We start from the raw sequence: 27,120 nt of genomic DNA on the forward strand, positions 1-27,120 counted from the left end.
AGCAAAGAAATACTCCCTCTTTCTGGTGTTTTGGTATCTCATATTCCTTTCCAAAAACTATCAATCCAGCACCTAAGATTCTAGGGGTCTGTAACCTAGGATTGTCATCTGATTCTAGTGACAACATCTGATTCTAGTGCTGAAGATACAGGGGAGCTGGTCGTTAGAGTGAAGTATGGAAGTTCCCTCTCTTCATCTTCCTGTAGGGTCCTCAGGGCTGAGTCTTGGTTTGATGATCCATTTTTTCACAGTCCTTGATCCATCTCACTTTTGAGTGCAATTGAGAGAGGTGCTTAGCCTGCTCTAGGAAATTAGCAACTGGAAAGCGAGCAAGAGGAGGATCTGACATAGATTGGACTGGCAGTACAGACATTCTCAATACAGAATTTGTGTGATAGCAGGAAGTCACCTGGCCGACTGTCACCTCTTTGCTTTCCATTAATGCACTGAGAACATATGGGCTCCAACTCCCTGCTTGTCTGTCTGCATGGTATTTTCCTCCTTCTGTAGGCAAGTGGATGGAATATATACAATCCAGACTCTGAAGTCTTCCCAGTAACAGAAGATGCGTACACTTTCACACATACATTCACAAATATACATTCAACAAGACATATACATTCTCACTCTTATACAAACACTATTTCCATCTATACCCAAATATCAGCATGGACATGAGTATGCATTTTAACATATCTACTAATAGAAAATTCAACAGCTTCCTAAATAAAAATCAAACACCATCCTCCAAATTTGCACAGGTTTGAGGATCTGGCTTATTAAAGGCCTGTACCAGTACCCTTAGGGATTTTACTATTAACCACCTCCACTTTCACTTCTTGATTCCCATATGCCTCTCCCTCTTAATGTTTTGATGCAAAGGTGGACACCTTAGGATTGGGTTAGAGCATTGCAACAAATCATTCTAAAATGTCTGCCGTAATGACATAGAGTAAATATCCTCATGATACATGATAAAAAGTTAGGTTGCAAGAAACAGGTCACTCACCTTCAGTTTGAAACACTCCTATAGGGAGCCTCCCAGGCTAGTCCTGAAGCAGGAGTTCTGCTTCACAGGGCAGTGAAAATCTTTCCCCTACCACAGTGGAGCACACTTAATTCTAGAATCCCAAAATCTAGACTGTAGAGAAAGCATGACATTTTCTTTTACATAACATCTTTATTCTTGCTCCATTTTCCTAAACCTGCCCTTCTCAGGTCATTAACAATGAGCTCCTTCCTATGGGAGAGACCATATTCTTACAAGAATATGGCTTTATGTATGGCTTCAGTATAACCAAATTTTCATACAAGCCTGACATTCTTGTAAGGGGTCTATACAAAGTACCACACAGAAATCCCACACATTTAAACCACATTTTAAAATTCTGGTTTTTATTTAATTGTTTTTTTTGCTAGTTCCATCTTGAAAGCTTTTTTCCCATTTTAGGGAAAATTGCCTTATTTTATTTTATATAGAGACTTAGACTCTCCCAAATACGTCCTTGGTTAGCCCAGGCAGACTATGAGATTGGGGTTGACATCACAATATCCCTTTTCTGAAGAGGTCATGCCCTTGGTGGGTGGGGCAAGAGGAGGGGCAACCCTGGGAGGAGTCATCATCACTTAGTCCACCGTGGGGGCCAAGTATGAATCAGTAGCCACACTAGGCCTCAGCAGGGCCACATCTGGAGAGCTAGGGTGAGGGCACAACATCACAAAATACTGGGCCCTAGCCTGGTCATTCATCCATTTTTGGGCAACAGGGAAACTAACTTGTGGCCTGAGAATATAACATCTGAGATTAAGGCCAGCAGAAACATTGTCTGCCCTCACCCCTTCTGCCCCTGCTTCTACCTGCTTCCCGCCTGCCCACCTACTAAGATCCATGCCACACGCAGTCTCTCGGACACCCAGGATGCCCCAGAGTAGGCATCCTTCAGGTCTGCCTGAAGACAGGATTACCTCTTTGACTGTCACTCGAGTGACAGTGAAGACACCAGGCAGCCAGAAAGACTTTATGATAGCTGATGACACCTCAGTGAGGCAGTTCAAGGAGAAGCTATCGGCTCACTTCCAATGCCAAACGGACCAACTAGTACTGGTCTTCATGGGCCGCCTTCTCAGAGACCAGGACACACTGAGCCAGAGGGGCGTCACAGAGGGCCACACCATTCACCTGGTTATCAAGTCCAAGAACGGTCCCAGATCCCTAGCCCGTTCATCCTGGAGCCTGCCAACCAATGAGCCCTGCCACCAGGACAGAAACATCAAAGGAAACAGCAGTGGGGTACACCAACCTGATAGCATCAATCAAGCCCCAGGGGAATCAGCTCACTTTGTGAGGTCTCATATGCCCAAGGTGCATACCCAGAACCGAGAAGTGGGCAGTCCAGAGCACATAGCACAGATTCTGGAGGATCCTAGCATCCAGCGGTTTCTGTCCAACACTGAGTTGATGCGGCAGTTCATCTCAGAACACCTAGACATTCAACAATTGAGGCGGCAGAACCCAGAGGTGTCTCACCTCCTTGACAATTCTGAGATCCTATGGCAGACCCTAGAGCTAGCCAGGAACCTTGCGAAGATCCAAGAGATAATGCAGATCCAACAGCCTCCAGAGAACCTTGAGCATCCACTGAATCCACAGCCATACCTGGGCTTAGAGACAATGCCAGGTAGGAACAGTACCCTGGGTCAGAGCTCTGCTGGTTTCAATGAGCAAATGCTCAACAGCATGCAAGATCCGTTTGAGGGCAACCCTTTTATAGCTCTCCTGGTAGGGCAAATGCTGGAAGAATTCAAGGCCTCATTCTTAACTCCATCACCATCCCAGGAACGGCGGGACCAGCTCCCACAGCTCCCTACAACCCGAGTCATCTATGCTAGTTCTCGTGATTTCTCCTCAATCCCTCCAGCCAATGGCACCTCCAATGGGGTCGATCATGCTTTCAAGGGCAATACTGCCATGATTTCCACCAAGGAACAGAACAATATCTCTGCCCTTCATCAGCCAGTGGGGATACCAGCCTTACCTAACATAGAGCTTCCCCAGAAGCCCCAGGATGAAGACAAGGGTGCCACTATCTCTTTAAGTAGCTCTGAACAAATATTAGAGGATGATCAGCTGTTGGATGAGCAGACCAGCTCCCAGATCACAGGAGGCATGATGCAATTGCTTATGAACAACCCCTACCTGGCAGCTCAGATGATGTTGTTCATGAATATGCCCCAGGTGAGTGAACAGTGGTGGCAGGAGCTGCCCGCATCCCTGAAGCAGGTACAGCTTTCTGACTTGCTTGTAGCCCTAACAAACCCTAAAGCATCACAAGCAATATTACAGATAGAGCAGGGTCTCCAGCTGTTGGCCACAGAAGCTCCTGTTCTTCTGTCCTGGGTTGCACCCTACCTGTGGGCCCTGGGTTGGCTTCCTGCTCCCAGCTGCAGCTACCCTGACCCGGTGCACTGGCCCTGGAATTCTCCAGAAGTAACTGAATCCAAAGGTCCTGAGTGCTGCCACAAATCTGGAGCAGTCCTACAGAGGCTACAGTCTGTAGGTGGGGACACTTCCCACACTCTACAAGATCCTGAGATTCGTTTCAGCAAGCAGATGGAATCTCTTCAGGCCATGGGATTCCAGAACCACCATGCCAATCTACAGGCACTTATTGCTACTGAGGGGGACACCAGTGCTGCTATCCGCAAGCTCAAGAGGTCCCAGGGATTCTAACCATCATGCCTACCTGCTGACCCACTTGACCACCTCATCTGCCTTTTCCACCTCTCCTGATGCCTCCAGCCAGGAGGAGTCCTGGAATAAGAGTTACCAACTGATGCTTTCTATACTAAGTAATGGATCATTGGCCATGGCTGGAAGATCTGTCAATAAAATGGCTACACCCACTTGTTCCATCTGAGGTTTTACTTTGTTTCTTTTGCAAAGAGCAGCTAACTGTGTGTGTTATCTCTTTCTAACCAACTGTACACATATGAACACACACATCACACATACTTCACGCTCATTAATATACAGAGAAAAATAATCACTTTCATGTTCCATGCTCAGGTAACCAAGAACATGCATACTCTGCCTCAGATAGGTGTGCAAAGGTACACAAGCTCACAAAAGAAAAAATTCCCACAGGTAGGCTCATTGAATCAATGCACAGGTACACACAGCCATGTGGATACACATACACAAAACACCTAGAGGCACATTAACAGACCCACAGGTAGTGAAAGACAATAATAGCATACCCATACAGAAAGGGAAACTTATTACATATGTAGACCCAGATATTTAGTCATAAACATTGCCTTGATTTCTTAAACCTCAATTTTTCAGTTTGAAAGTGGAAAAGGAATAACCTGGTGGGCCAGAGCAGGAAGAATCCGCATATTCCCCCAGGTGCTGATGAGTACCTCATTACCATTAGAACTTCATACTTATTGCCATTGCCACAATTATAGGATTTAGATGGGCTGTCACTACTGTCTTGTCAGCACACAGAGACACAGCCGTGGCTAATCTCACTGCATATTCCTGTCACCACAAACTCAGCCCTCCATGGACACAGCACTTTGCAAGAGTATCACATCATTCAGCATATCTCATGTGAGTAGCTTTTGTTTTCCACAGATGCCAAGGCCTCATTTTCTCCTTTTCCTGCCTCACCTAGAGTATTTTAGCCTGGCAGGATATGCAATCAATTGTAGTTCAGTCATTCAATTACTAAATAATTTAGTAAATTCTAGCCATAGTCTAATAAATCAATATTGAAGACATAACAGTGAAAAAAAAAGATCCTTTATTTACAAAGTTTACTTTCTTTCTTGAATAGAGATACAAGATGATATTCAAATTAACTTGTAAATATGTTAGGTATTAGTTACTGTATGTGCTAAGAATAAGAATAAGAATAATGGGGCGGCAACTGTGGCTCAGTCGGTAAGGCGCCGGCCCCATATACTGAGGGTGGCAGGTTCGAACCCAGCCCCGGCCAAACTGCAACTGAAAAATAGCTGGGCGTTGTGGCGGGCGCCTGTAGTCCCAGCTACTCGGGAGGCTGAGGCAAGAGAATCGCTTAAGCCCAGGAGTTGGAGGTTGCTGTGAGCTGTGTGAGGCCACGGCACTCTACCGAGGGCCATAAAGTAAGACTCTGTCTCTACAAAAAAAAAAAAAAGAATAAGAATAATGATAGTATAAGAATAAGAAAAATAGTAAAGCATCATATGAATGGAAAAGCAAGAATCTAATGTACTCAATTCTGATACAAGGACAATTGATGTTAGTACATGGTGGGGGAGGGAAGAGAGGAGGGGAGAGAGAAGGAGGGAGGAGGTGGGGGGTTGTGTGTGACACACCTCTTCGAGGCGGGACACTATTAATAGAGGGACTTCACCCAGCTAACAGAAGCCTATAACCTGACTCATTGTATCATAAATGATTCTCCAACAATAAAAAAAAAAAAAAGGTGATCAGGAAGAGTCTCTCTGAAAAGGTGACGTTTGAGCAGAGATCGGAAGGAATTTGGAGAAATGAACATGCAGTTACCTGGCAGAAGGATGATCTAGGCAGATAAGGCTGTATCAGAGTTCAAGCCCCAAGATAAGGATATTCTTGTGTTTGAAGAACGGCAAGGAGCTAATGCAGCTGCAGTAGACAAAGAGAGCCAGGTCAGTGGGGGAGGAAACAGGAGAGATCTTGAAGAGTTTATAGGTCTGGTGAGGACTTGGGATTCTTTTTGTGAATGCAATAGAATGGGGAATAGGAAAATCAGGTAGGTGGCTTTTGCAATAGAGCAAGTGAGAGATTGTAGTGTCTGGGACTGGGTGGGAGCCCTAGAGGAGGAGAGAAGTTGTCAGATTCTGAACTCTAAAGAGGATCTACAGAGATTTGTGTACTCCGCAGACCACCTCTCCCCAGCCTTAACGTAACCATCATAGGAGTGAAGGACAAGCCCACAAAGCTTCAAGCACTTCTAGCAACCTCACTGCTAAACACACCCACTTCGCTGCTACAACCTACCAAAAAGATAAGTCTCAAGCAATTATGACTAATACGGATTTTTCACGTTTAATCTGATTACACTTTTATACCCTTTTTTGCTACAGTTTACCTAAAAGCCCAAGATCTGTAGGTCATCTTTCTGATTTTTATCCCAGTACTTTTCTGAAAATTCATTTGACTCATTTTTCCACTCAACACCAATTCCCCTAACCTTTCCACCCTACCATTTATAAGTCAGAATTTAGCAATAGCAAAACTCGTACATCTACAGACTTCTTTCTAAAGGTTCCCTTGCCTTTTTTCTATAAGGGAAATCTGGGTGTCTGCTGAAGACACTGTTTTTCTTGCAGCAGTGGCTACTTTTTCATATTCCATGAACTTACAAGTGGATAGGTGTCATTCTTACACCTTTTTAACCCTAGTTCTCTATGTTCAAGACTATTGCATGATCCATAAGTAATTCTGACATAAAATCACCTACTAAACTCATTGTGGTTACACCCAACTCCTTGCCTAATTTCACTGTAGGCAGAGAAAAGCATACAACTGTGCTGACTAGTTTTGTTTAAATTTATTACAAAAGTCTTAATTGTCCTCTTAGTAACCCTAACTGCATTTCTTCAGACTGAGGTTCTCACCAGAATCTGCATCAGAATCACAAGGAGAATGTGCCAAAATGCAGATTTCTGAGCTATAATCTAAGGGTTTCTGACTCACTAGGTCTAGATGGGGGCCCACATTTATCATTTCTAACAAGTTTCTAGGAGATGCTGGGGAACTGCACCTGGAAATCTACTGTCCAAGTCAATTCACTACCTTATCCTCATTTCATACCTTTCTTGCTGCTCTTCTTAAATCTTTCTTTTTGTATTTTGAATCTCAACCGAAGTTCTGTTTTGAAAGGAAGACAGCAGTGATCAAAAGGGCCTTACCTCTACACTCTGCCCTCCACATTGTTGTAATGAATAAACTGTCCACATTTCTAAACCAAGCTCTCCACATGGGCATTCACTCCCAATGTCTCTAAACTATCTAGTTAAGAACTTACTCTTAAAATTGTTCTCCCTTTTCATGTATTCATTTTTTTCCTATTCATTAGACTATCCCTGTCTAAGAATAAAAACATCATGGACTATCCTCATCTTAAGGAAAAATTAACCCTAAAAAGCCTTGAACCTCACATTCCCACATAGCCCTCATCCCCTTTCTCTCCTACTGGGTTCTCTTTCTAAACCATTTGCTCTTAAACACAGTCCAGTCAGGTTTTCTGCTTCTAACACTCTACCAGTGCTGGTCTCATGATGGTTCCAGTTTGTTCTTTTGTCAAATCCAGTGGCAAATTCTCAGTCCTCGTTCTGTGTCACTTAACACTGTTAGTTACTCTCTTCTTTTTTTTTTTTTTTTTGTAGAGACAGAGTCTCTCTGTACCACCCTGGGGTAGAGTGCCGTGGCGTCACACAGCTCACAGCAACCTCCAACTCCTGGGCTTAAGCGATTCTCTTGCCTCAGCCTCCCAAGTAGCTGGGACTACAGGCGCCCGCCACAACACCCGGCTATTTTTTGGTTGTAGTTCAGCCGGGGCCGGGTTTGAACCCGCCACCCTTGGTATGTGGGGCCAGCGTCTTACCGACTGAGCCACAGGCGCTGCCCTACTCTCTTCTTTTTGAAACTCTTTTGTGGTGCCCTGTCTCTACCTTACTGTTTTATTTCTTGTTTCCTCTGCCGAATCCTTCTGATATTCCAGACTTGTAAATGTTATAGAGACACAAGACTCATTTTTTTTTTTTATCTCTTCTTTATTCCTATACCCAATGACTAGTTAATCTAAACCAGTCAATGATTTTAAGCATTCTTTAAATGCTGATGAGCCCCGGACTTACAATATTCAATCACACCCCCCCCCCCCACATAACCATTTTGATATAAAATAGACATCTCAAATATATGTGAACCTCTTTAACAACCTGCTAATTTTCTGCTTAACAACTTGTTCATTTCCTGGCCTTCTTTATCTCAGTATATAATTGAGTTTCTCTGGGAGATGATAATAATTAAAAACAAAAAAGTTTTCATTTACCTCTCCTTTGTATCCCAAATCCCATCTATCAGCAAATTAACACTTTGAAAATACATGAAGAATTCAAGGTTAATATTGAATCAGACAGAAAACAGGAATAGAGGATGCCAGGAAAGAAGACTGAGGACTGGGAAATAGCTGAAGCTGGGTCTAAATGGGGACACAAAGGACTGAGGCACTTTCTACAATGATCCTGTCCCTGTGTGGGTCTCTGCATACCACACATGAGGTTGTGTGGCAGCAGGGCTCTGGGCCTGAGCCCAGGACCCTCACTGGGAAGAAGGTAATTGTGATAAAGGAATAGAAGCTGTAAAGGGCAGGGGAGCGAGAGTTCCCAGAATCCAGAGCACCTTGAGGAAGTCTCCAGAATCCATTGTGTAAGGCTGTGATGTCAGCACTGAGGTCACAGAAGCGCCCTGAGAGAGTGGGTTCCGGTCCAGAAGGCCTCAAGGGTGGCTGTGCAGCAAGATGAGGGCGGTTTGGAGCCCTGCATAAGAGGAAGGACGGGGCCACAGCTGAGTGGTATGTAGCCCCCAGGCTGGGCTCCACCTTTGTTTCTATACTCATTAACTACCAGACCTCTTTCTCAGGGCCCCAGATCTCCCTCCCTTGACTCTAACATCTATCACTCACATAATCCCCCAGAGGCATCCCGCTCCATGAATCTCAAGACCCCTTCCATGTGGTCCATGTAGTCCCCCCCTGAGTCCTGAGACCCTCCTCATGTTCACCTTACCCATCTTTGCCATTGCCCAAAAGGATGAACTTAAGATTCCATTCTCATCCTCCCAGCTGTGTCCCCACAGACCTGGGCCTTCTGCTGCCACCATGGCCAAAAGCGGAGAGGCTCTGCCTCAGGGCACTCCAGCACCAGTCCAGGATCCCCACCTCATCAAGGTGACAGTGAAGACGCCCAAGGACAAGGAGGATTTCTCAGTTACGGATACCTGCACCATCCAGCAACTGAAGAAAGAGATATCCCAGCGCTTTAAGGCCCACCCTGATCAGCTGGTTCTAATCTTCGCTGGCAAAATCCTCAAGGACCCTGACTCACTGGTGCAGTGTGGAGTTCGAGACGGCCTCACTCTCCACCTGGTCATCAAGATGCAGCGCCGGGCCATGGGCACTGAGTGCCCAGCTGCTTCTGTCCCTGCCCCAGGCCCAAGTCCTGGATCGCTCCCTCAGTCCAGATCCATTTTCCCAGGAGAGGGGACTCCCGCCTTCAGCTTAGGTGTCCTCACAGGACTCAATGGGCTGGGCCTAACCCCCGGCAGCTTCCCTGACCAGCCAAGCTCACTGATGTGGCAGCACGTATCTGTACCTGAGTTTGTGGCTCAGCTCATTGATGATCCCTTCATCCAGGGTCTGCTGTCCAACACAGGCCTGGTGCGCCAGCTGGTTCTTGATAACCCCCACATGCAGCAGCTGATCCAGCATAACCCTGAAATTGGACATATTCTCAACAACCCTGAAATCATGCGGCAGACACTGGAGTTTCTACGTAATCCTGCCATGATGCAAGAGATGATGCGTAGCCAGGACCGGGCGCTCAGTAACCTGGAGAGCATCCCTGGTGGCTACAATGTGCTTCGCACCATGTACACAGATATCATGGACCCAATGCTTAATGCAGTACAGGAGCAGTTTGGTGGCAACCCCTTTGCCACTGCCACTACTCCTAATGGCACCACCGGTAGCAGCCAACCTTCAAGGACAGAGAATTGTGACCCTCTCCCCAATCCTTGGACTTCTACCTATGGAGGGTCAGATGGCAGGCAAGGAAGGCGTCTTGGGGACCAGGATTCTGAAATTAGGAATAGGGTTCCAAGCTTTCTGGGTAATATGGGGCTGTATGACTACCTCCAGCAATTACATGAGACCCCCCAATCCCTGGGAACCTTCCTGCAGGGGACCACATCCACCCTCGGCCCAAGCCAGGAACGACCACCACTAAGAAACAGAGTTCCCCCAACTTCACCCTCATCTCAGGAACCTGAGTCAGGCCAGCCTCTCCCCAAGGAGTCAGTGGCAATCAAGGAAAAGGCCACCTGCCCAGGTTTCATGAGATATCCCACAGAGAACAGTACTGGACAAGGTGGAGGCCTAGATGGTGCAGGCAAAAGCTCTACGGGACACAGCACAAACTTGCCTGATCTTGTCTCAGGGCTGGGGGATTCTGCCAATAGAGTTCCATTTGTTCCTTCACCACCTTCCTTCTTGGCAGCCACTCCTGAAATCTCTGAGCCTCCCTGGCTGCCACCACCAGCTTATCCAAGACCTCTAAGGCCAACTGGCGTGAGTCAGGTCCCACCATTGCAGGATGAGATGCACCGACAGCTGCCGTTGTTGATGCATCTTCAGGCAGCCATGGCAAACCCCCGTGCCATGCAAGCCCTGCTGCAGATTGAACAGGGTCTGCAGATCCTGGCTACTGAAGCACCTCGCCTCCTACTCTGGTTCATGCCTTGCCTAGCAGGGATGGGGAGTGCGGCAGGTGGTACAGAGTCTAGAGAAGGTGTCTTTACGTCTGAAGACCCACCCCCTCCCCCAGCTCGTGAGGTGTCCCCAGCACAGAGCACTGCAGAGATGGGCTTCCATTCTACTCCTCTCTTCCAGATGTTGCAAGCTTTAGTTAGTGCTAATCCCCAGCAGCTGCAGCCTGAGGCTCACTTCCGGGTGCAGCTGGAGCAGCTGCGGGCCATGGGCTTTCTGAATCGTGAAGCCAATCTTCAGGCCCTCATTGCCACGGGGGGTGACGTGGATGCTGCTGTGGAGAAGCTGAGGAAATCATAGGAGCCCTAGTCATTCAGGCTATATGTTTTTCTCTGCCTTTACCCCATATCCTATTACCCTGGTGTTCCCATTCTTGAATACAGCTGCACTATAAACCAAATTTACTATGATGCCCTTTACTGCAGAGACAATGTTGTTCCAGAGTCAATGAGGAAGACAAAGTGCCAGAAACAGGGTGGGGGTTCTGTGTGTGACTCAACCACCCCACCACTGTACCACTGTGGGGCCCCCGTCTGAGCTCTGCTTATGCCGTGTCTTGAGATGCAATTACATCCGCCCTCCAGTGTCAGCTGTTGCCTGAGTCTGATTTTTGTGGGCTACGAAAAAGGGGGAGGGTAAGGAAGGAGAGGTGGTGATAAAGGTTATCTCTATATGAATGGAAGGGCTTGGAGGGGAAACTAAAGGTTTGACATTAGAGGACTTCAGGTATGGAGAACAGAGAAGGAAATGTTGTTGCAACATTTTGAAGGTTGAGGCCTGCAACTATCTTGGTGTCCTTCCAGGGTTCTTCCAGACTGTGTACTCTGTAGTAGCTACCACCATATACTGTGCTCTTCAAGACTCCCTCCCATCAGCATGACAGAAGAGTGGGCACGGTTTCTTATTTTTATTGCCCCTGAAGACTATCCCACAGGTGGCTGTCACTCTTGGGATTTGATCCCAATCTCTGATTGGATAGAAGTAGAGCAGCAAGGATTCAGGCTGAGTTCTAATATTCCTGAATCTTACCAACTTTATAAAGTCTTTGTAGCCAGATTCAGAGGGTTGATTTCTTGCAACTCTTACAGCTCAAAAATGGTGTGTCTACCCTGGGCTCAGAATTCTGTTTGCTATTGAGAATTTAAAGGGAGTAAAAGAGTTATGATCCTTCCTTCATGAGTTTATGAACTAGTAGGAGAAACTGTTCAAATTGTGAGTATATGAAAAATATTCATTATATACAAGGGCTTTCCAGAAAGTATCCAGTCATGTAGTACGAAAAATAGAGATAGAGATGGGTGGATACTTTTTGGATAGCCCTCATATAGTTAGTTACAAACTATGTAAGTGCTATAGAGAAAAAGATGGGTAGCTCTGAAATAACATGAACAAGGGCTTAATCTAGTCTGGGGAGACAGGAAAGGTTTCTGTGAGCGCTGCAATGTAAAACCTGGAAAGTGAGGAGAATGAAGCAGATAAAGCTTTGAAAGGGGAGGGCAGAGTATTTCTGCAAAAGAGCCACAATGTATAAAGGGATCAAGGCAGGTGTGTGGTAATGGGAGGGGCCCTCAGCATCTCAGACTAAATTCTTGTTGGCTTTCAGGGATGCTTTCCATTACCCATGCACGTCTAGAGTGAAGCGTCACAATTTATAAATCTATCCAGTGAACCATGCTTTCTTCCCCATATGCACATAAATGCACCCCTGGGATCACATTGGTGAACACACCATGGAGTAATGGACAAACAGGGCGTTTCCACTTACATACACCTTCACATAGGGGATAGGCATCCCCTATGTACACATTACAAGAATAGGTACAAAACAGTCTGTTAAATCAGTTTCATGACAGAATGGGAGTGTAAATATAAGAGCTGTTCATGCCCTATTCCTGTCAAGGAACCAAAAGGGGTCTTGATGGAGATACCAGTATGGTAAAAGTGGCTGTGTTTAGATGTCAGAGACTTACTTTAGGGGAGAGGCATCAGGAAGTGTGGGGAACAGAACCTCCATTTGGGGACCAGGATACTTTGATCGGCCTGTTTGTATTTGTTATGTCAGCATGTGGCTTAAAAGAGATGAAACCAGCTTTTGGGAACAACTTTATTCCAGTGATTTAGATTTCAATCTCTAGGCAGAGTGCAAGGCTTTCAAGGACTCTTGTATTTTCGCCCCACTCTCCATCAGTGGGGAGTTCATGTTCAGATTCAAGTATCGCTAGGGGATAGGAAGAGGAAAGTTTTGACTCTGTTTCCTGCAACTTACAAGGCGAGTGCTCTGGGGCTGTTTTTGACTGGAGACAACATACAACATAATTCCTAATTTCCAACCTTGGAAGATCAGGTAGATCTGAGAAAAAAAATCTCATGGAATAAAATGTCGCTGCTTTTTCCTGCCTTCCTCTTGGGCCACGCCTGGAGGCTCATGTTAGTTAATTAAGCACAGCTCACTAAGTTGGAATGGAAGTGGGATAGGTCTAAAAGTCCTGGTGTTTGAAGAGAATGTTTATTTAGTGGATTGTTCTCTGGCTATTACCTTTCCAGAGCTCTGCAGGGTTGCCTGGATGCTTGAAATCCTTGCCCTAGCTTCATCGGAATTTAATCACATCAGCCTTGTGCCCAGTTCCGTGGTGGTGAATCCAGGAGAGGGAAGTGCCTGGGGCAAGTAGGGACACTGTAGTCCACCTAGCAGTATGGTAGGGCTTGGCCCAGAGAAAATCTTGACAATTGAATGAGTGTTCATGGAGAGTAAGTGAGTGACTGAGTGAAAAAGTGGTTTGAGACGACTAGAAAAGCTGAGCATGTTTCAGCTTTTGGGAACAACTTTATTCCAGTGATTTAGGTTTCCGTCTCTAGGCAGAGTGCAAGGCTTCAAGGCCCCTTATATTTTCGCCCCACTCCACCCCATCCTAGGACCAGAGCTTTTATTTGGGAATATAAAATTTGTGAAATTCTGGGAAGAGGAGGTCCCTGCATACTGATGTTACTGAAAGGAAAATCCTCTTGGAAATTCCCATTTGTTTTCCTGGCTCTAACTTTTTATTTTTATTTATTTATTTTTTTATTAATATTAATCATAGCTGTGTACATTAATGTGATCATGGGGTACCATACACCGGTTTTATACACAGTTTGACACATTTTCATCACACTGGTTGACATAGCCTTCCTGGCATTTTCTTAGTTATTGTGTTAAGACAATTATATTCTACATTTACTAAGTTTCACATGTACCGTTGTAAGATGCACCACAGGTGTAATCCCACCAATCACCCTCCTTTCGTCCATCATCCCCACTGCCTTCCCTCCCTCTCCCCTTCCCCATATTCTTAGGTTATAACTGGGTTACAGCTTTCATACGAAAGCCATAAATCAGTTTCATAGCAGGGCTGAGTACATTGGATACTTTTTCTTCCATTCTTGAGATACTTTACTAAGAAGAATATGTTCCAGCTCCATCCATGTAAACATGAAAGAGGTAAAGTCTCTGTCTTTCTTTAAGGCTGCATAATATTCATGGTGTGGATATACCACAGTTTATTAATCCATTCGTGGATTGATGGGAGCTTGGGCTTTTTCTAATTTACCAATTATGAATTGGGCTGCAATAAACATTCTGGTACAAATATCTTTGTTATAATGTGAGTTTTGGTTTTTTGGGTATATACCTAGTAGAGGGATTATAGGATTGAATGGCAGATCTATTTTTAGATCTTTAAGTTTTCTCCAAATATCTTTCCAAAAGGATTGTATTAATTTGTATTCCCACCAGCAGTGTAGAAGTATTCCCTTTTCTCCACATCCACGCCAACATCTCTGGTCTCAGGATTTTGTGATATGGGCTAATCTTACTGGAGTTAGATGGTATCTCAAGGTAGTTTTGATTTGCATTTCTCTGATGATTAAAGATGATGAGCATTTTTTCATGTCTGTAGGCCGTGCGCCTGTCTTCTTCAGAAGTTTCTCTTTTTCTGGCAGTTGTGGTCCAAGATCAAATATTTGAGCCAGGAAAGACAGGGCAAGGGGGTTGTGTAAGTGGAGAAGAGAAGATAGAGTCACAAGGCTTCTGTTATTTGGGCCTAGTGCCTGGCCTTCCCCAGAGAAATTGTACTTTTCCTTTGGACCAAGAGATTTGCTAGAAAGTCAAACAAATAAACAAATAGAAAAAAAGAAGAAACTGGTACAATCCACAGTGATGATTTACATCAAAAATACTTAGGTGGACAGCAATTTAAAGGAAATGTTTTATACAAAGAATAGAAAGTGATTTATGATTTATTTATTTGGGATATTCACCTTGATACCGCCATCATAAACATATGCTTGTATATATTTTTAGATATTTTAGGGCTTTGCTATTTATTTTTAATTTTAATAATTGCTAACACTATTGAAGATTTACTATATTTTAGATCTTCTTTCAAGCTCTGTAGTCTGATTCAATACAATAGTCCTTAACTGCAGGTTGTTTCACAGATGAGGAGAGCTAAAGCTTGTAGAGAGGGAAGCATGTTGCTTAAAGTTATAAAGCTTCTTCATATTAGGGGCAGGGTTTGAAATTAGTCTAACTTCAGAGCCATACTCTTTCTTATACAATGTAATAAATCAAGGTGATCTAATTTATGCTTTAATCCTTATCCCCCACAAAGTGGAGTTGGGTAGGATGTGTGGTATTAAAAGTGTTTGTACAGGAGTCCTGCAGGTATTACATTGTAACTAAGTATCTTCTTTACCACGACCTGCAAATATATGTGTGTTTCTGTTTCTTTCTTTCTTCTTTTTTTTTTTTTTTTTCTGAAAATCCAGTTTATTTTCCATGTTGTGGACAGATCCAGTCAGTGTGATCAGTTTTTCTGCATGTGTAATAATTTATCAAAATAAGTTTTCCCACAAGACTCTTTTCCATCAACTCTGAAAATCCTGGTCTGACAACATACCCAAATAAAGCTCTTGAAAATCACCTCTTAAAATTTGGAAGAAAATGTGGCAAGTCTTTCCTGTAACATTTACTGCACTACAAATGGCTAAAGAGCAATCTATATTTTAAAGGTGACTAGTACAACATTTGAGTTCAGGAAATTAATGTTTTAGTGCATTTTGCTCCAGTTTTAGCCAACATGCTACATTTTCCTTTTTGTTTGTTTGGGGGAGGGTTGGAGGAGCACACAAAGTGGACTTGAGGATTTCCATTGTACGAAAAGATATGACTCTGCAAGCAAAACAGTGTAAGCTGCCTTTTTTCTTAAGACCTGGACATTTTAAGACAGAAGCTTTGCAAAACATTACACAATTTTTTATTATTAAATGAGAAAATCTCATTTGTTACATCGTCACATTGCTAGTCAGAGAAATGCTGCAGTGATGAAGAAAGTCAATGCTGGATCAACCAAAGTCCTCATTTCTACAACATTCATTTACAGAGAAATAATGTTCAACACAGCCCAACACAACATTCTTGGTTTTCTTCATATTGAAGTCCCCCCCAAAAATCTTCTAATGGGGTATTTCACTACATAAATTATAGTTCTTCATTTTTACAATTCACCCCAAACTGTATGAAAGATGTATCACACTAAAATTTCTAAAGCTGTTAGGAAATCCTTCATACATCGTCGTCATCTGATGTGTCACTGCTACTTGTCTCTGTGTCATCATTCTCAATTGTGGGTTTGAAAGTGCTGTTTTTCCAAGGTCCGAACTTGAAGTCACAGATCAGGCCATTTTTCAAAATACCATTTTTTCTCAGACCATTCTTCTGTAACTGTTCACTAATAACTTGGAATTCTCTCATTTCATCCTCAGTTAAAGGAGCACATGTTTCATCATTTTCACTGTCTTCTTGCCAGCCCATCTCCTTCAACAATCTGTGTTCTGCCTCAAGTGAACTTGAAAGAACATCAGTTTGTGGGAAGGTTGAAGAACGAATTATCTGTTGGGAAATCACCGAGGCATTGCCATTCTCTTGAGGAATTTCATTTTCTTTTTTTTTTTTTTTTTTAATTTGGCCGGGGCTGGGTTTGAACCCGCCACCTCCGGCATATGGGACCGGCGCCCTACCCGCTGAGCCACAGGCGCCGCCCGAGGAATTTCATTTTCATCGAAGTTCCGGTTTATATCCCTTTCTTGGTGAGTGCTATTGCTGTTATGTAAATTAAAGGAGTCGTCATCCTTCTCTGAGCCAGCATGGCTTTCATCTTCATGTTCCTCTTCTACTCTGTCCCTTTTCAATGCTTTCAAAAATTCACTCTTCTTATCAGTGCGCATTCGTGTCAGTTTGGTTAGACGAGGCTGCTCTTTCACTGAATTTGCTGATGGACTAAAATTCTTGGCAGTTGATTTAAAAGCATTAAAGTTGCCAACACCATATGTAGACTCATGGGGGAAAGAAGTCCCGACTTTATTTTCTTTAGTTTGGCTCTTCCATTGTGTAGGTTTTGTAGGTGGAGCAGCAGGTTTAGGGACTAAACCTTTATAAACACTGGGACCAGTTCCGTTCTTAACTGGCTGTGACTGAAGATTTCCTACTACTGGGAATCCAGATAGCTGTAAGTCTTTTGTATTACCTTTCTTAATGACCAGCATCCTTGGAGCTCTAGATTTAGGATTCGGAGGATATTCTAAGAGAGGAGCTTGGGAGATTTTTTTGGTTGGGTATGTGTGTGTCTGGGCGTGTAGGCCCCATACACCTGCAGCTAAAGATTTATTCTGATTTGGTTCTCTCTCATATTCAGGATTTAAAGATGGAAAATCCTCAGCCTCAAACTGTTTGCGTTCTCTCTTGTCTTCTTTCCTCCCAGTTTCATTGTCAGGTATGTTGTTTTCATGTAGTCCTTGGCTTTTTCCAGAATGGAAAATACTGCTACGAGAACGGGAACTTCCACCATGGTATCCCCCTCGATGATTTATGTTTTCAGTACCATTTCTTCCATGTGTACGCCATCCATTTTTTTCTTTCCTTCCAAAGTTACCTCCATTAGGACGTCCAACACCAGAATCAAAGCCATCTGAAGAGTTGTGTCGTCGACGATTCACATCATATCGGTTTTCTGTCCATGAAAAGTTTTCAGAATGCTTCTCAAAATTCAATGACGACTTTGTTGATGATGGTGGAGTAGGAAAATTAAGCCAGGCTGGAGCAAAGTCATGCTGCGCCATTTAGGTCCAGTCTCTCCAACTCAGTGAAACAAGGCTTCAACACCTCATGGCAAGTCCAAATTCCAAGAGGACTGCACAGGAAGGTGTTGGTTTTTTCTCTGTAATCTTTATGTTTTCCAGTTTGTTTTTTTTATTTTGTATCCTCTGAAATAATATGCAAGTTCTCTGAAGATACTTAACCTATGACTATTTGACATAGAGTTACTTCAAGTCAGCTACCCATACTTCTGTTTTAAAGTTTTCATATGGCTATCTCCAGAATTAGCCAAGTTCTTTGGATTTAAGATCAAGAAGTCTTCTGTGTTATTCCATGTACTTGCCACGGTTGTACTTATCCACTCCAGATGAAATATCCAATTTATGAGCCAAAAAGCAAAAACAAAAAGAAAATTTCACATCTGAAGAGCATTCCTAAATATCATGACATACAGAGACACACATAGCTATCTCAATACTACCATGCTGCTGGGAAACAGCAACATCTTAAATTTCCATGTAAATAAAAGATAAAAGGAAAAAAATTCTGTATTCTTTCAATGTATTCATTTAGAAAAGCTGTCCCATTGTGACATGAAAAGGACTGAGGTCAAAAATTCCTAAAACTGCTAATAAGGGTAAAAATAAACTGCCATGAAACTTCAGCAATATTTAAACAGTCATTTGAAACTGGTGAAACTATTCAGTATACAACTCAAACATATCTTACAGTTTTGGCTGAAGAACACCAACAACAGGGAAGGGAGGGGGCAAAAAAAAAAAATACCACCAGCTGAAATACTTCAACCAGTTATATAATCCGCTTGAATCAAAAATACCGAAGAAACGCCTGGGTCTCCCTTTAAGTAGTTTGTTCAATTGTTCACTACTATCAATTCACTTCAAAGACGACTCTTGCCAATTTTAATAAACTTCTGGGGCAAAATTATCCAAAAACATTGTAACTCCAAAATGGCCACTTGAAATTATCCGGGCCTTTTACACAAAACCTAGAAGATGATCTTCATATCTGAGTAATTCAATCACCTTCTGCCCCACCAGAGGTGCCCCTGGCCTGGGGGTGCCGCTGCGCTCGATCCCGGGAGGAGGTTTTCGGTACTTTGAATAATCCCCTTTTGCCGCTTTTCCCTCCCCCACAACCAGTCTCAGTCCCATAATGGCGCCGACCCGATCCGCAAATCCTTTCTTCTTTTTTTTTAATTTCCTTTACTGGAACTGCACTTCTTCAATTATTAAACTTTTAATGACAAACAGTGTAACGATTGGCTTGCAAAATACCATTGGCTAATTTTGTCTCTTTATATTTTGTTTCTTTATTTTTCCAAATACCCTTTATAGCTGAATTTTAGGAAAGGCCAAATGAAATTTTGATTGCTTTCCATTATATTTTTATATTGGATGAGAATTAAGAAATTTAGAATAGACAGACTTTCCTTTAACATATAGAATGTTTTCACTTACTCAGTTTCACCTATTTCTCTGTAAAAAATTATGTAGAACACATTCATTTTAGTAAAGCATCACAAGAATAGAGAAGCAAGAATCCTATGTTCTCAATTCTGATATAAGGACAATTAATGTCCTGGTACACGGTGGGGGTAGGGGTGGGGAGAACAGAAGGGAAGGAAGGGGGTGGGGGGCAAGAGGTGTGGTACACTTTTGGGGGTCAGGACACAGTTATAATAGGGTCCTTATCTAACAAAAAACATCAATGTAACTTGGTTCTGTGTATCCTCAATGAATCCCCAACAATAAAAGAAAATATAAAAATTAAAGTTTTAAAAAAATTAGCTTCTTGGGTGGCTCCTGTGGGTCAGTGAGTAGGGCGCCGGCCCCATATACCAAGGGTGGTTGGTTCCCAGCCAAACTGCAACAACAACAAAAATAGCCGGGCGCTGTGGCGGGCGCCTGTAGTCCCAGCTGCTGGGGAGGCTGAGGCAAGAGAATCACGTAAGCCCAAGAGCTGGAGGTTGCTGTGAGCCGTGTGACGCCACGGCACTCTACCGAGGGCAGTAAAGTGAGACTCTGTCTCTACAAAAAAAAAAAAAAAAAAAAAAAATTAGCTTCTTTAAATAAGTCCTACACATTTGAGCTTTTTAATTTAATTTAATTTTTATTGTTTGGAATTTATCGAGGGTACAAAGAATTAGGTTACACTGATTTGTTAGATATAGTCCCTCACATCTGGGTTTATTTAAACATTACATTTTTCTTGTTGTAATTTTGAATAGAATTTTTTTCCATTATGTTTTCTGAATGGAATACTGCTATTGGGAAACTGCTACCCCTAGTGACAGTACAAATTCTTATTTCATTTCCTGTAGATTTTTGTCGTTGTTGCTGATTCTTATGCAATCAAGTGTATATATCTTTGGTAACTATAGTTGTAAAGACTTAACTCTTATAATAGTAATAGTAATTTCTATTTATGCAAATTATACATAATGTAAATAGGTAAAATAGAAATATAAAATGATAAAAGTAACTCTGACCCAGATAGCATGATTTTGTCTTTCCACATAGTCTAATAAAATTTTACTTTTACAACCTGCCTTTTTATCTTGGTAATACATCATGCAGCTTTCCAAGTTATTAAATAGCTTTTTATAATTCATTCCTTTAATAAATATTTACTGAATAGTTATGTCAGAACTTTTGTTTAGTGCTGAGAATACAATGGTGAATAAGATTAGATATGTTTCCTTCTCTCAGAGCTTAAAAGACAGCAGAGATGACAGATCTTGGAAGTAATAGTTAACTCTTACAGAGCACTTACTGAAAACTAGTCACTGTTCTATAACTTTCACACATACACCTGAAATTTAAATAATTAAATTTATTTGATTCTTATAACAGCTTTATAAAGCAGGTACTATTATTAATAATATCTATTTTACATTGAGTAAACTGAAGCATAGAAATGTTAAGTGCCTAGTTCCAGATTGCTAGCCAGCAAGTGGTGGAGTGGAGGTGGGATTTAAACCAGTCTTTCTAGAGCCTGCAATCTTAACTCCTATTCTCCATCATTATGACATACATAATTTTAAAAATATGTTTCATCCAGGAAATAAACAAGATGTTTTGTTAGTACATATAGCAGGAAGATGATTATAATTTTTAGAAGGGTAGTCAGAGTGTATCTTTCTGGAGGAACTAGTCATACAGAGACTTGAAAGGTAAGAGGAAGCCAGCCATTCAAAGAAGTTGGGAAAGAATCTTTCATGAATAGGAGAAAGTGCACAAGAGAATACTAGTTTTGGTTCGAGTTCTATACATTTGAGGAGAAATTAAAGAAGCCAGTTTGTCTAGAGTACTCAGAATGAAGCAGGAGAGACAGGTAAGTGGAAACTCATGAAGGCTGTGTCACCTCTGCAATAAGTCTGAGAATCATTCTGATCTTACACAGACAATAAATGAATGAGAGTCCAGGGCAGAGACCCTGGAACTCATCAGGTGAGAGAGCTTAGGTTAGGATTCTCAACAAGAGTATTTGACAAACAATGTACAGCTGAGAACACATTTGGAGATAAAATTTACAAAACCTTTTGGTAAGATTAGATGTGCAAGATTAAGGAAGGGAAGAAATTGAAAATTTATTTGTATATTCAGCTTATCTTACCTGAACATCCTCTCTTGTCCTGGGTATTGAAGATTCTGTTCTGGCAGAGATTGTCTTGGTTATAAAATGAACCAAGGTGGAGAAGTCTAAGGATTAAACAGTTTTGTGGACAATCAAGAGTCTATTCACCAGTATGGGTAATTTCATTTGTCATAATGGTGAAGGATTCTAAAATCCTATTCCACATTCACCCTCTTCTTGGATATTTAGGTGAGCAAAACATTATAAATTTCCATGACAATGAACTATTATCCATGTCTTTAATCCAAACTCCCTTTTTTCCCTCCCTCCCTCCTTCTTTTCCACCTTTTCTTTCTTTCTTTCTACAAATATTTCATTTAGTGCCTACTATATTAGGAAATAGGGTTGTAGTAGCAAGATAAGGTTTCTGTTTTTATGTGGCTTATGTTGTAGTAAAGAGAGACAAAATAAAATGAATAAGCAAAGAAGAAAATATTACACAATGATAGTTCTATGCATATAATTGGAATAGACTGATAGTATAGGGAATGGTTGAGAAGGCCTTTGTAAAAAGGTGATCTGAATGATAAGCAAAGGCCATCCATGTAAAAAAGAGGTGAAGGAACAGTAAAAGCTTAGGGAACAGCTAATGGAATGGCCTTAAGGGTATCTTAAGGCTCTTAGGAAGGCCAATATGGCTCATCAGAGGGAAGTGTGGGACATGGGCAGGAGTCCAACTATGGGAGCTTTTGTAGATAGTCAAGAAATTTGAATTTTTATTCTATGAGTGATAAGAAAGTAGCTTTGCTGCTCTTTATCAGGGAATCTTACTGAGTTAATTAAATAAATTTATGAAACTATCATGAGCAACACTTGGCTCAAATCTACTCAAGAGGACACAGGAAACTAAACATAGCTCAGGAGCAGGACAGAATTCGGCATTTCTCATTCAATGGGAGGCTTTATAGCAGCTCAGCCATAGGCTGGTACAACCAGCTATGAGCTATCTTTTCTCAGGTACAGTTGCAGGTGTAAGGAGACAAAATCTGGATCAGGAAAATAGAAGAGATGCTGTAGGTAAAGAAAGGACTGTCACCCCACAGGAGCTAATGTGTATTTATCCCCTCCAAATATTTATATTTCAGACTTCTGCAGGAAACATGCCCTGTTATAATTTCCCCACACTCAGTGAAACCCAAATCATGGCATCCTCATTAACTGTTTATGATTCATTATAGTTTCTTCCAGTTCAGAGAGTTTACCAAAGAGGGACTATTTTTATCAACAAGCACTGCCATCTACTATCAAACTAAAATAACACAAAGCTTTTTGGCTTTTCAAAGAAATAAGTTTATTTAGGAATATACAAGAGATCATAACCTAAGGTATGTTTGTTATGACAGATCATATGCATGTGCAGGAAGGTGAAGCAAGAGGGGCTTTTTAAAAACGTGAAAGTTCTTGAAGGTCCTTTTGAAATAAAAGTTCATTGATTATAGGGGCTTTCATATCACCCATGGCAACACATCCTGGCCAAGGGTGGAGGAGGGTCTTCACAGAAATAATCTGGCTGTAAGATTGTGGTTTAGAAAGGATTCTGGCAAAGTTATGGTTTGGACTAGCTGTTACTGGAATGATGTCCTTATAGAAGTGGTCTTAAATTCAAAGCTGTGGTTTTAACACAGTTTCTTGTGATTATTGTTTTTACCAGGCAAATATGTATGAGAACTCTCCCTTTAGTCTCCTACAAGCTCTATTTGGTTTTGAGATAAAAGTGACTCCTTTTTGGCACTGACAACTTTCACTCTAGCAATATGATTGCTATTTTACACTTATCTAGTTATCAGTGTACTAGAGACAGTATGTTAACTGAACATCAGATTCACATGCAACAGAAGAAAGGGTTTTAACCCTTTCACCTATGTATGTCAGACTACATAGGGCAGCATGATCTGGGCTGGATACTAGTGAACATGATGTTGTAGAAGCAGTTCAAGTAGATTTCACTTAGGTTTATGACTGGAAGAGAAAAAAGCAAGGCAAGAGATATGTGAAATCAAAGAAACAGAAGAGTGGGTGAACACAGCTCCTCATCACCTCCATAGTTTTCACCAAGACACACATGATTGGTCACTGCATTCTTTGCAAAACAAGCAGTCTGGCAGGTCTAAGGAGTCTAGAGTTATGGGCTCACTGCCTCTTATACCCCTAGGCTACAAGGGTATCACATCAGCACTCAAAATCCTACTTACCAAAATAAGAAATTTGTTTTGCACAGCAGTTTATATATTTCATGTTCTTGTTACTCTTGTCGTAGGAACCATGACAATCCTACCCACAGACGACAGACTAGTACCAGGGACTTACAAAAATCCAGGTGAGAGACTGTTTAGAGCTGTGTGGTAATAGCAAAGATAGAGTGATAGTTTCAGTATATATATATATATTTTATATATAATAAATAATATAATTTATATTTATAATATATAATTATAATTATTATAATTTATAATATATATATATATATTTTTTTTTTTTGGCCAGGGCTGGGTTTGAACCCGCCACCTCCAGCATATGGGACCAGCGCCCTACTCCTTGAGCCACAGGTGCCACCCTATTCAGGATATATTTTTAAAGCTTGGTGTGTTGCAGGAAGACAAGGCCCAATGGAGAGAAAGAGCACCCAAACACCACATTTATAAGAGGAAGGGCTTTATTCACCAGCCGGGAGCTTAAGGCATAGAAGAATTCCAAATGGCCATACTTCCTGACTGCCTTGGTCTTTCCTTTTTTATTGACAGTCAAAAAGTTCTACCCCACAGGTACCCTTCTCATTGGCCAGTTTGAATCAAGTGGGCGATGCTATTCCCGCCCCTACAGAACTACAGGATTTCACAGAACTTGGAAATTTCCAAGTTTCAGGAAGTTAAGTTTATAAATTCCCAAGAGCTGAGTCACCATGGAGAGGATCCTGCATGTGTATCCTTGTGGTCTCCTTGAGAAGACCTGTTCTCCTAGACCTCACCCTTCTCGGCTATCCTCTCTCATTCCCCCCTTTTGAGACTCCAATATATTTTAATTTGGGGTCTCAATATCAGCTTGTTTGCAGGTGCAAATATTAATTACTTTTTAGCACTAAGGTTTTAGGGATTGTGACTCTTCTTGGGTTCTCTATTCCGGCCTTAATAGTACCATGGTGGTGGGCTAATATACACACGAGTTTGTACTTTTCCCTGTGACATTTCTCCCCTTTTCCCAAAGTTCAAAGTCAAATTAAGACAAGTCCCTCAAGGAGTTTCCTCAGGCTTCAGCTGTGCATTGACCAGCCAGCTCCCAGTATGTGGCTGGAGCAGGGCATGCTGATTGTCTTAAAAGTTACCTTTACTTTCCAAGGGGCAGTGAAGCCCTATTTAGCCATCTGTGATGACTCCAGGTGAGGATTCCTTTCACCTTCGCTGCTGTGCGTGTGGTCAGGATGATGGTATAAAGTCCTTTCTACCTGGTTTCAGGGGGACCAGGTTCTGATTCCAGACCTAGACTTGGTCCCCTTAATCTTCCAGAGAGAAAAGATGTACAGACACAAAAGACTAAACAGAACACAGTTAATTACCCCAGTGGAGATTTTCCTTGTTACTCTTTCTAGGGTTTTTGTCTATCCAGTTCAGTCTTTTCCAGTTCTTTTATGAGTTCCTGTTAAATTGCAGAAAATTGACAGAGGCCTCTTTGAACAACACCAGTGGCACGGCCTGCATCCAGTTAAGCTTTGCTTCCTGGCAGAGTTTACCAATTTCTGCTCTTATGGTCCTGTTCATGCACTTTACCCTGTCTAAGCTTTGAGGCCTACAAATTATTCAAAGCTTCAGCTTATTATTTGCACTAGTTTTGCTATGAAGGCTAGCCCATTGTCAAATTTAAAATACAGTGGCAGCCTAAATCATGGGATGATTTCCCTGGGCAATATTTTTACTACTTTAGGAGTCCTTTGTTATCCTGGTGGGGAAGGCTTTTACTTATTCCAAGTCTGATAGACCATGATCAGTCAGTACTTGTTCCCTCTAAACTTGGGCATTTTAGTAAAGTCTACCTGGAAGTCCTCGAAGGGCGTTGCTCCATATGACTGGATTCCTAGGGGTACCGCTGGTCCTTGGCATGCATTGAACTGGATGCCGGTGACACACTGTAGACTGACAGTTTTGGCCGAGGCTTGCAGGTGGGAGATGTAGAAGTACTAGCCCAGCAACTTCATCAAATACTCCTGTCACCACGGTGGCTCCTAGAATCTGGGGGACTGCTACTCGTCTGTCTGGCATCTTTATTCATCCTCCCTCTGCTTCCTGGCTCCCTTCCACTGCCAACCATTCCTTCTCCTCCTGGGAGTAGATAGGGGTGAGCTCTGGCACCCATGGGATGAGGGGAGCCACTCACAACACCTGGTATGGTTGGGATGCAGCCCTTTTTGCCTCAGTACCAACTCTAGTGTTCTCTTTAGTGACAGTGGAAGCATTTCCTTGATGTCCACAACAGTGCATCTCTGCTACCTTCCAGAGTTTCCATACTGCCTCTAGTAACTGAAGTATGTATCTCCTGTTGATACTTAATGTCCTTTCTTCCAGAGTTTAAAAGTTCCATTTCCTTGTATAATGCCCAGTGTGCTTGGAGAGTCAGAAAAGCATATTTAGAGTCAGTGTAAATATTTACACTTTTTCCTTGGCTTAATTCTAAGGCTCGGGTCAAGGCAATTAACTCAGCCTTCTGAGCAGATGTCCCTTGATGTAGGGGCTTAGCCTTCATTAGTTATTAGTCTCTGTTCAGGTGACCACTGCATACCCAGCCCGCTGCTCACCTTGCGCCATCACGTAATTGCTTCCATCTACATACAAGTCCCAGTCTGCATCTGTCCAGGGCTGGTCACGCAAGTCAGGTCTGCTAGAGTACACATTATCTATGACTTCCAGACAGTCATGCTCAGTCTCTCTTCCACTGACTGTAAGGAGAATGGCTTGGTTCAGAGTGTTGCGTTAGAGAGCCAAAAATGTCTCTTAGTGTCTATTAAATTGACCACAGAGTGCGGTACTTTCATTCTGAGATCCTGCCCTAGAGTCAGTTTATCAGCTTTTTGCACAAGGAGAGCAGTAGTGGCCATAGCCCATAAGCAGGGTGGCCATCCTTTTGCCACTCCATCCATCTGCTTAAAGAGGTAGGCTACAGGCCTTGGCCAGGACCTAACCCGCTGGGTTAACACACCCACAGCCATTTTATCTCTCTCTGAGACATACAGAGTAAAGGGCTTGGCCAAGTCTGGCAATCCCAATGCAGGTGCAGTCACCGGCCTCATCTTTAGCTGGAAGAAGGCACGTTCCTGTTCTCCTCCCCACTCCAAGGGCTCTCCCTCCTCTCCTTTAGTTGCCTTATACAAGAGCTTAGCTAAGACAGCAAAGTTGGGGATCCAAAGATGACATAAGCCAACCGGGCCTAAGAATTTCCAAACCTGCTTTTGGCTCGTGAGGCTGAGGAAGCAATTAATGACCTGCCTCTATTTCATGCCTAGATACGTCTACCCCTGCTGGATAGTACATCTTAAATAACATACTTGCTATGGCAAGTATGGGCTAACTAAGGCAAATCTGGGCCTTCCTTTTGGAAACTTTATAGCCACATACCTCTAGATGTCATAAAAGACAGTCCATGCCTCAGGCGCAGCCCTCCTGGGTAGTGTGTCCTGAAAGGAGGTCATCAACATATTGGAACAGCACACATTCTAATTCCTCAGCTGGGAATTTCTGGAGGTCACAAGCCAGACCTTCTCCA

General features: G+C 42.6%; 3 protein-coding genes across 4 annotated transcripts; 2 read left to right on the top strand and 1 right to left on the bottom strand.

The window, feature by feature from the left end:
• Positions 1-1,888: 1,888 nt before the first annotated feature.
• On the top strand, positions 1,889-3,730 carry UBQLNL (ubiquilin like). The gene has a single exon (XM_053559922.1). It carries the CDS (start codon positions 1,889-1,891, stop codon positions 3,728-3,730), a length of 1,842 nt encoding a protein of 613 aa, XP_053415897.1.
• Positions 3,731-8,846: 5,116 nt separating this feature from the next.
• On the top strand, positions 8,847-11,167 carry UBQLN3 (ubiquilin 3). The gene has a single exon (XM_053561252.1). It carries the CDS (start codon positions 8,916-8,918, stop codon positions 10,878-10,880), a length of 1,965 nt encoding a protein of 654 aa, XP_053417227.1. The 5' UTR covers positions 8,847-8,915; the 3' UTR covers positions 10,881-11,167.
• A 4,190-nt stretch (positions 11,168-15,357) lies between these two features.
• On the bottom strand, positions 15,358-18,904 carry LOC128565728 (vasculin-like). 2 transcript variants are annotated; one of them, XM_053562426.1, is made up of 3 exons: positions 17,258-18,904; positions 16,656-17,197; positions 15,358-16,539 (listed from the first exon to the last, which is right to left on the bottom strand). In XM_053562426.1, exons 1-3 carry the CDS (start codon positions 17,733-17,735, stop codon positions 16,183-16,185), a joined length of 1,377 nt encoding a protein of 458 aa, XP_053418401.1. In that variant the 5' UTR covers positions 17,736-18,904; the 3' UTR covers positions 15,358-16,182. The 2 variants fall into 2 exon arrangements, with proteins under 2 accessions (XP_053418401.1, XP_053418400.1); XM_053562425.1 differs by having other exon boundaries at positions 16,656-18,904.
• Between the last annotated feature and the right edge of the window lie 8,216 nt (positions 18,905-27,120).

This window comes from Nycticebus coucang, chromosome 14 (genome assembly GCF_027406575.1).
Source record: "Nycticebus coucang isolate mNycCou1 chromosome 14, mNycCou1.pri, whole genome shotgun sequence".
Taxonomy (NCBI): domain Eukaryota; kingdom Metazoa; phylum Chordata; class Mammalia; order Primates; family Lorisidae; genus Nycticebus; species Nycticebus coucang.

Coding starts and splice junctions, on each gene's coding strand:
- UBQLNL (XM_053559922.1), top strand. CDS start 1,889: ATGCCACACGCAGTCTCTCGGACACCCAGGATGCCCCAGAGTAGGCAT.
- LOC128565728 (XM_053562425.1), bottom strand. CDS start 17,735: ATGGCGCAGCATGACTTTGCTCCAGCCTGGCTTAATTTTCCTACTCCA. Junction 16,540..16,655: donor AAAATGAAATTCCTCGGGCG/GCGCCTGTGGCT, acceptor ATTCCTCAAGAG/AATGGCAATGCCTCGGTGAT.
- UBQLN3 (XM_053561252.1), top strand. CDS start 8,916: ATGGCCAAAAGCGGAGAGGCTCTGCCTCAGGGCACTCCAGCACCAGTC.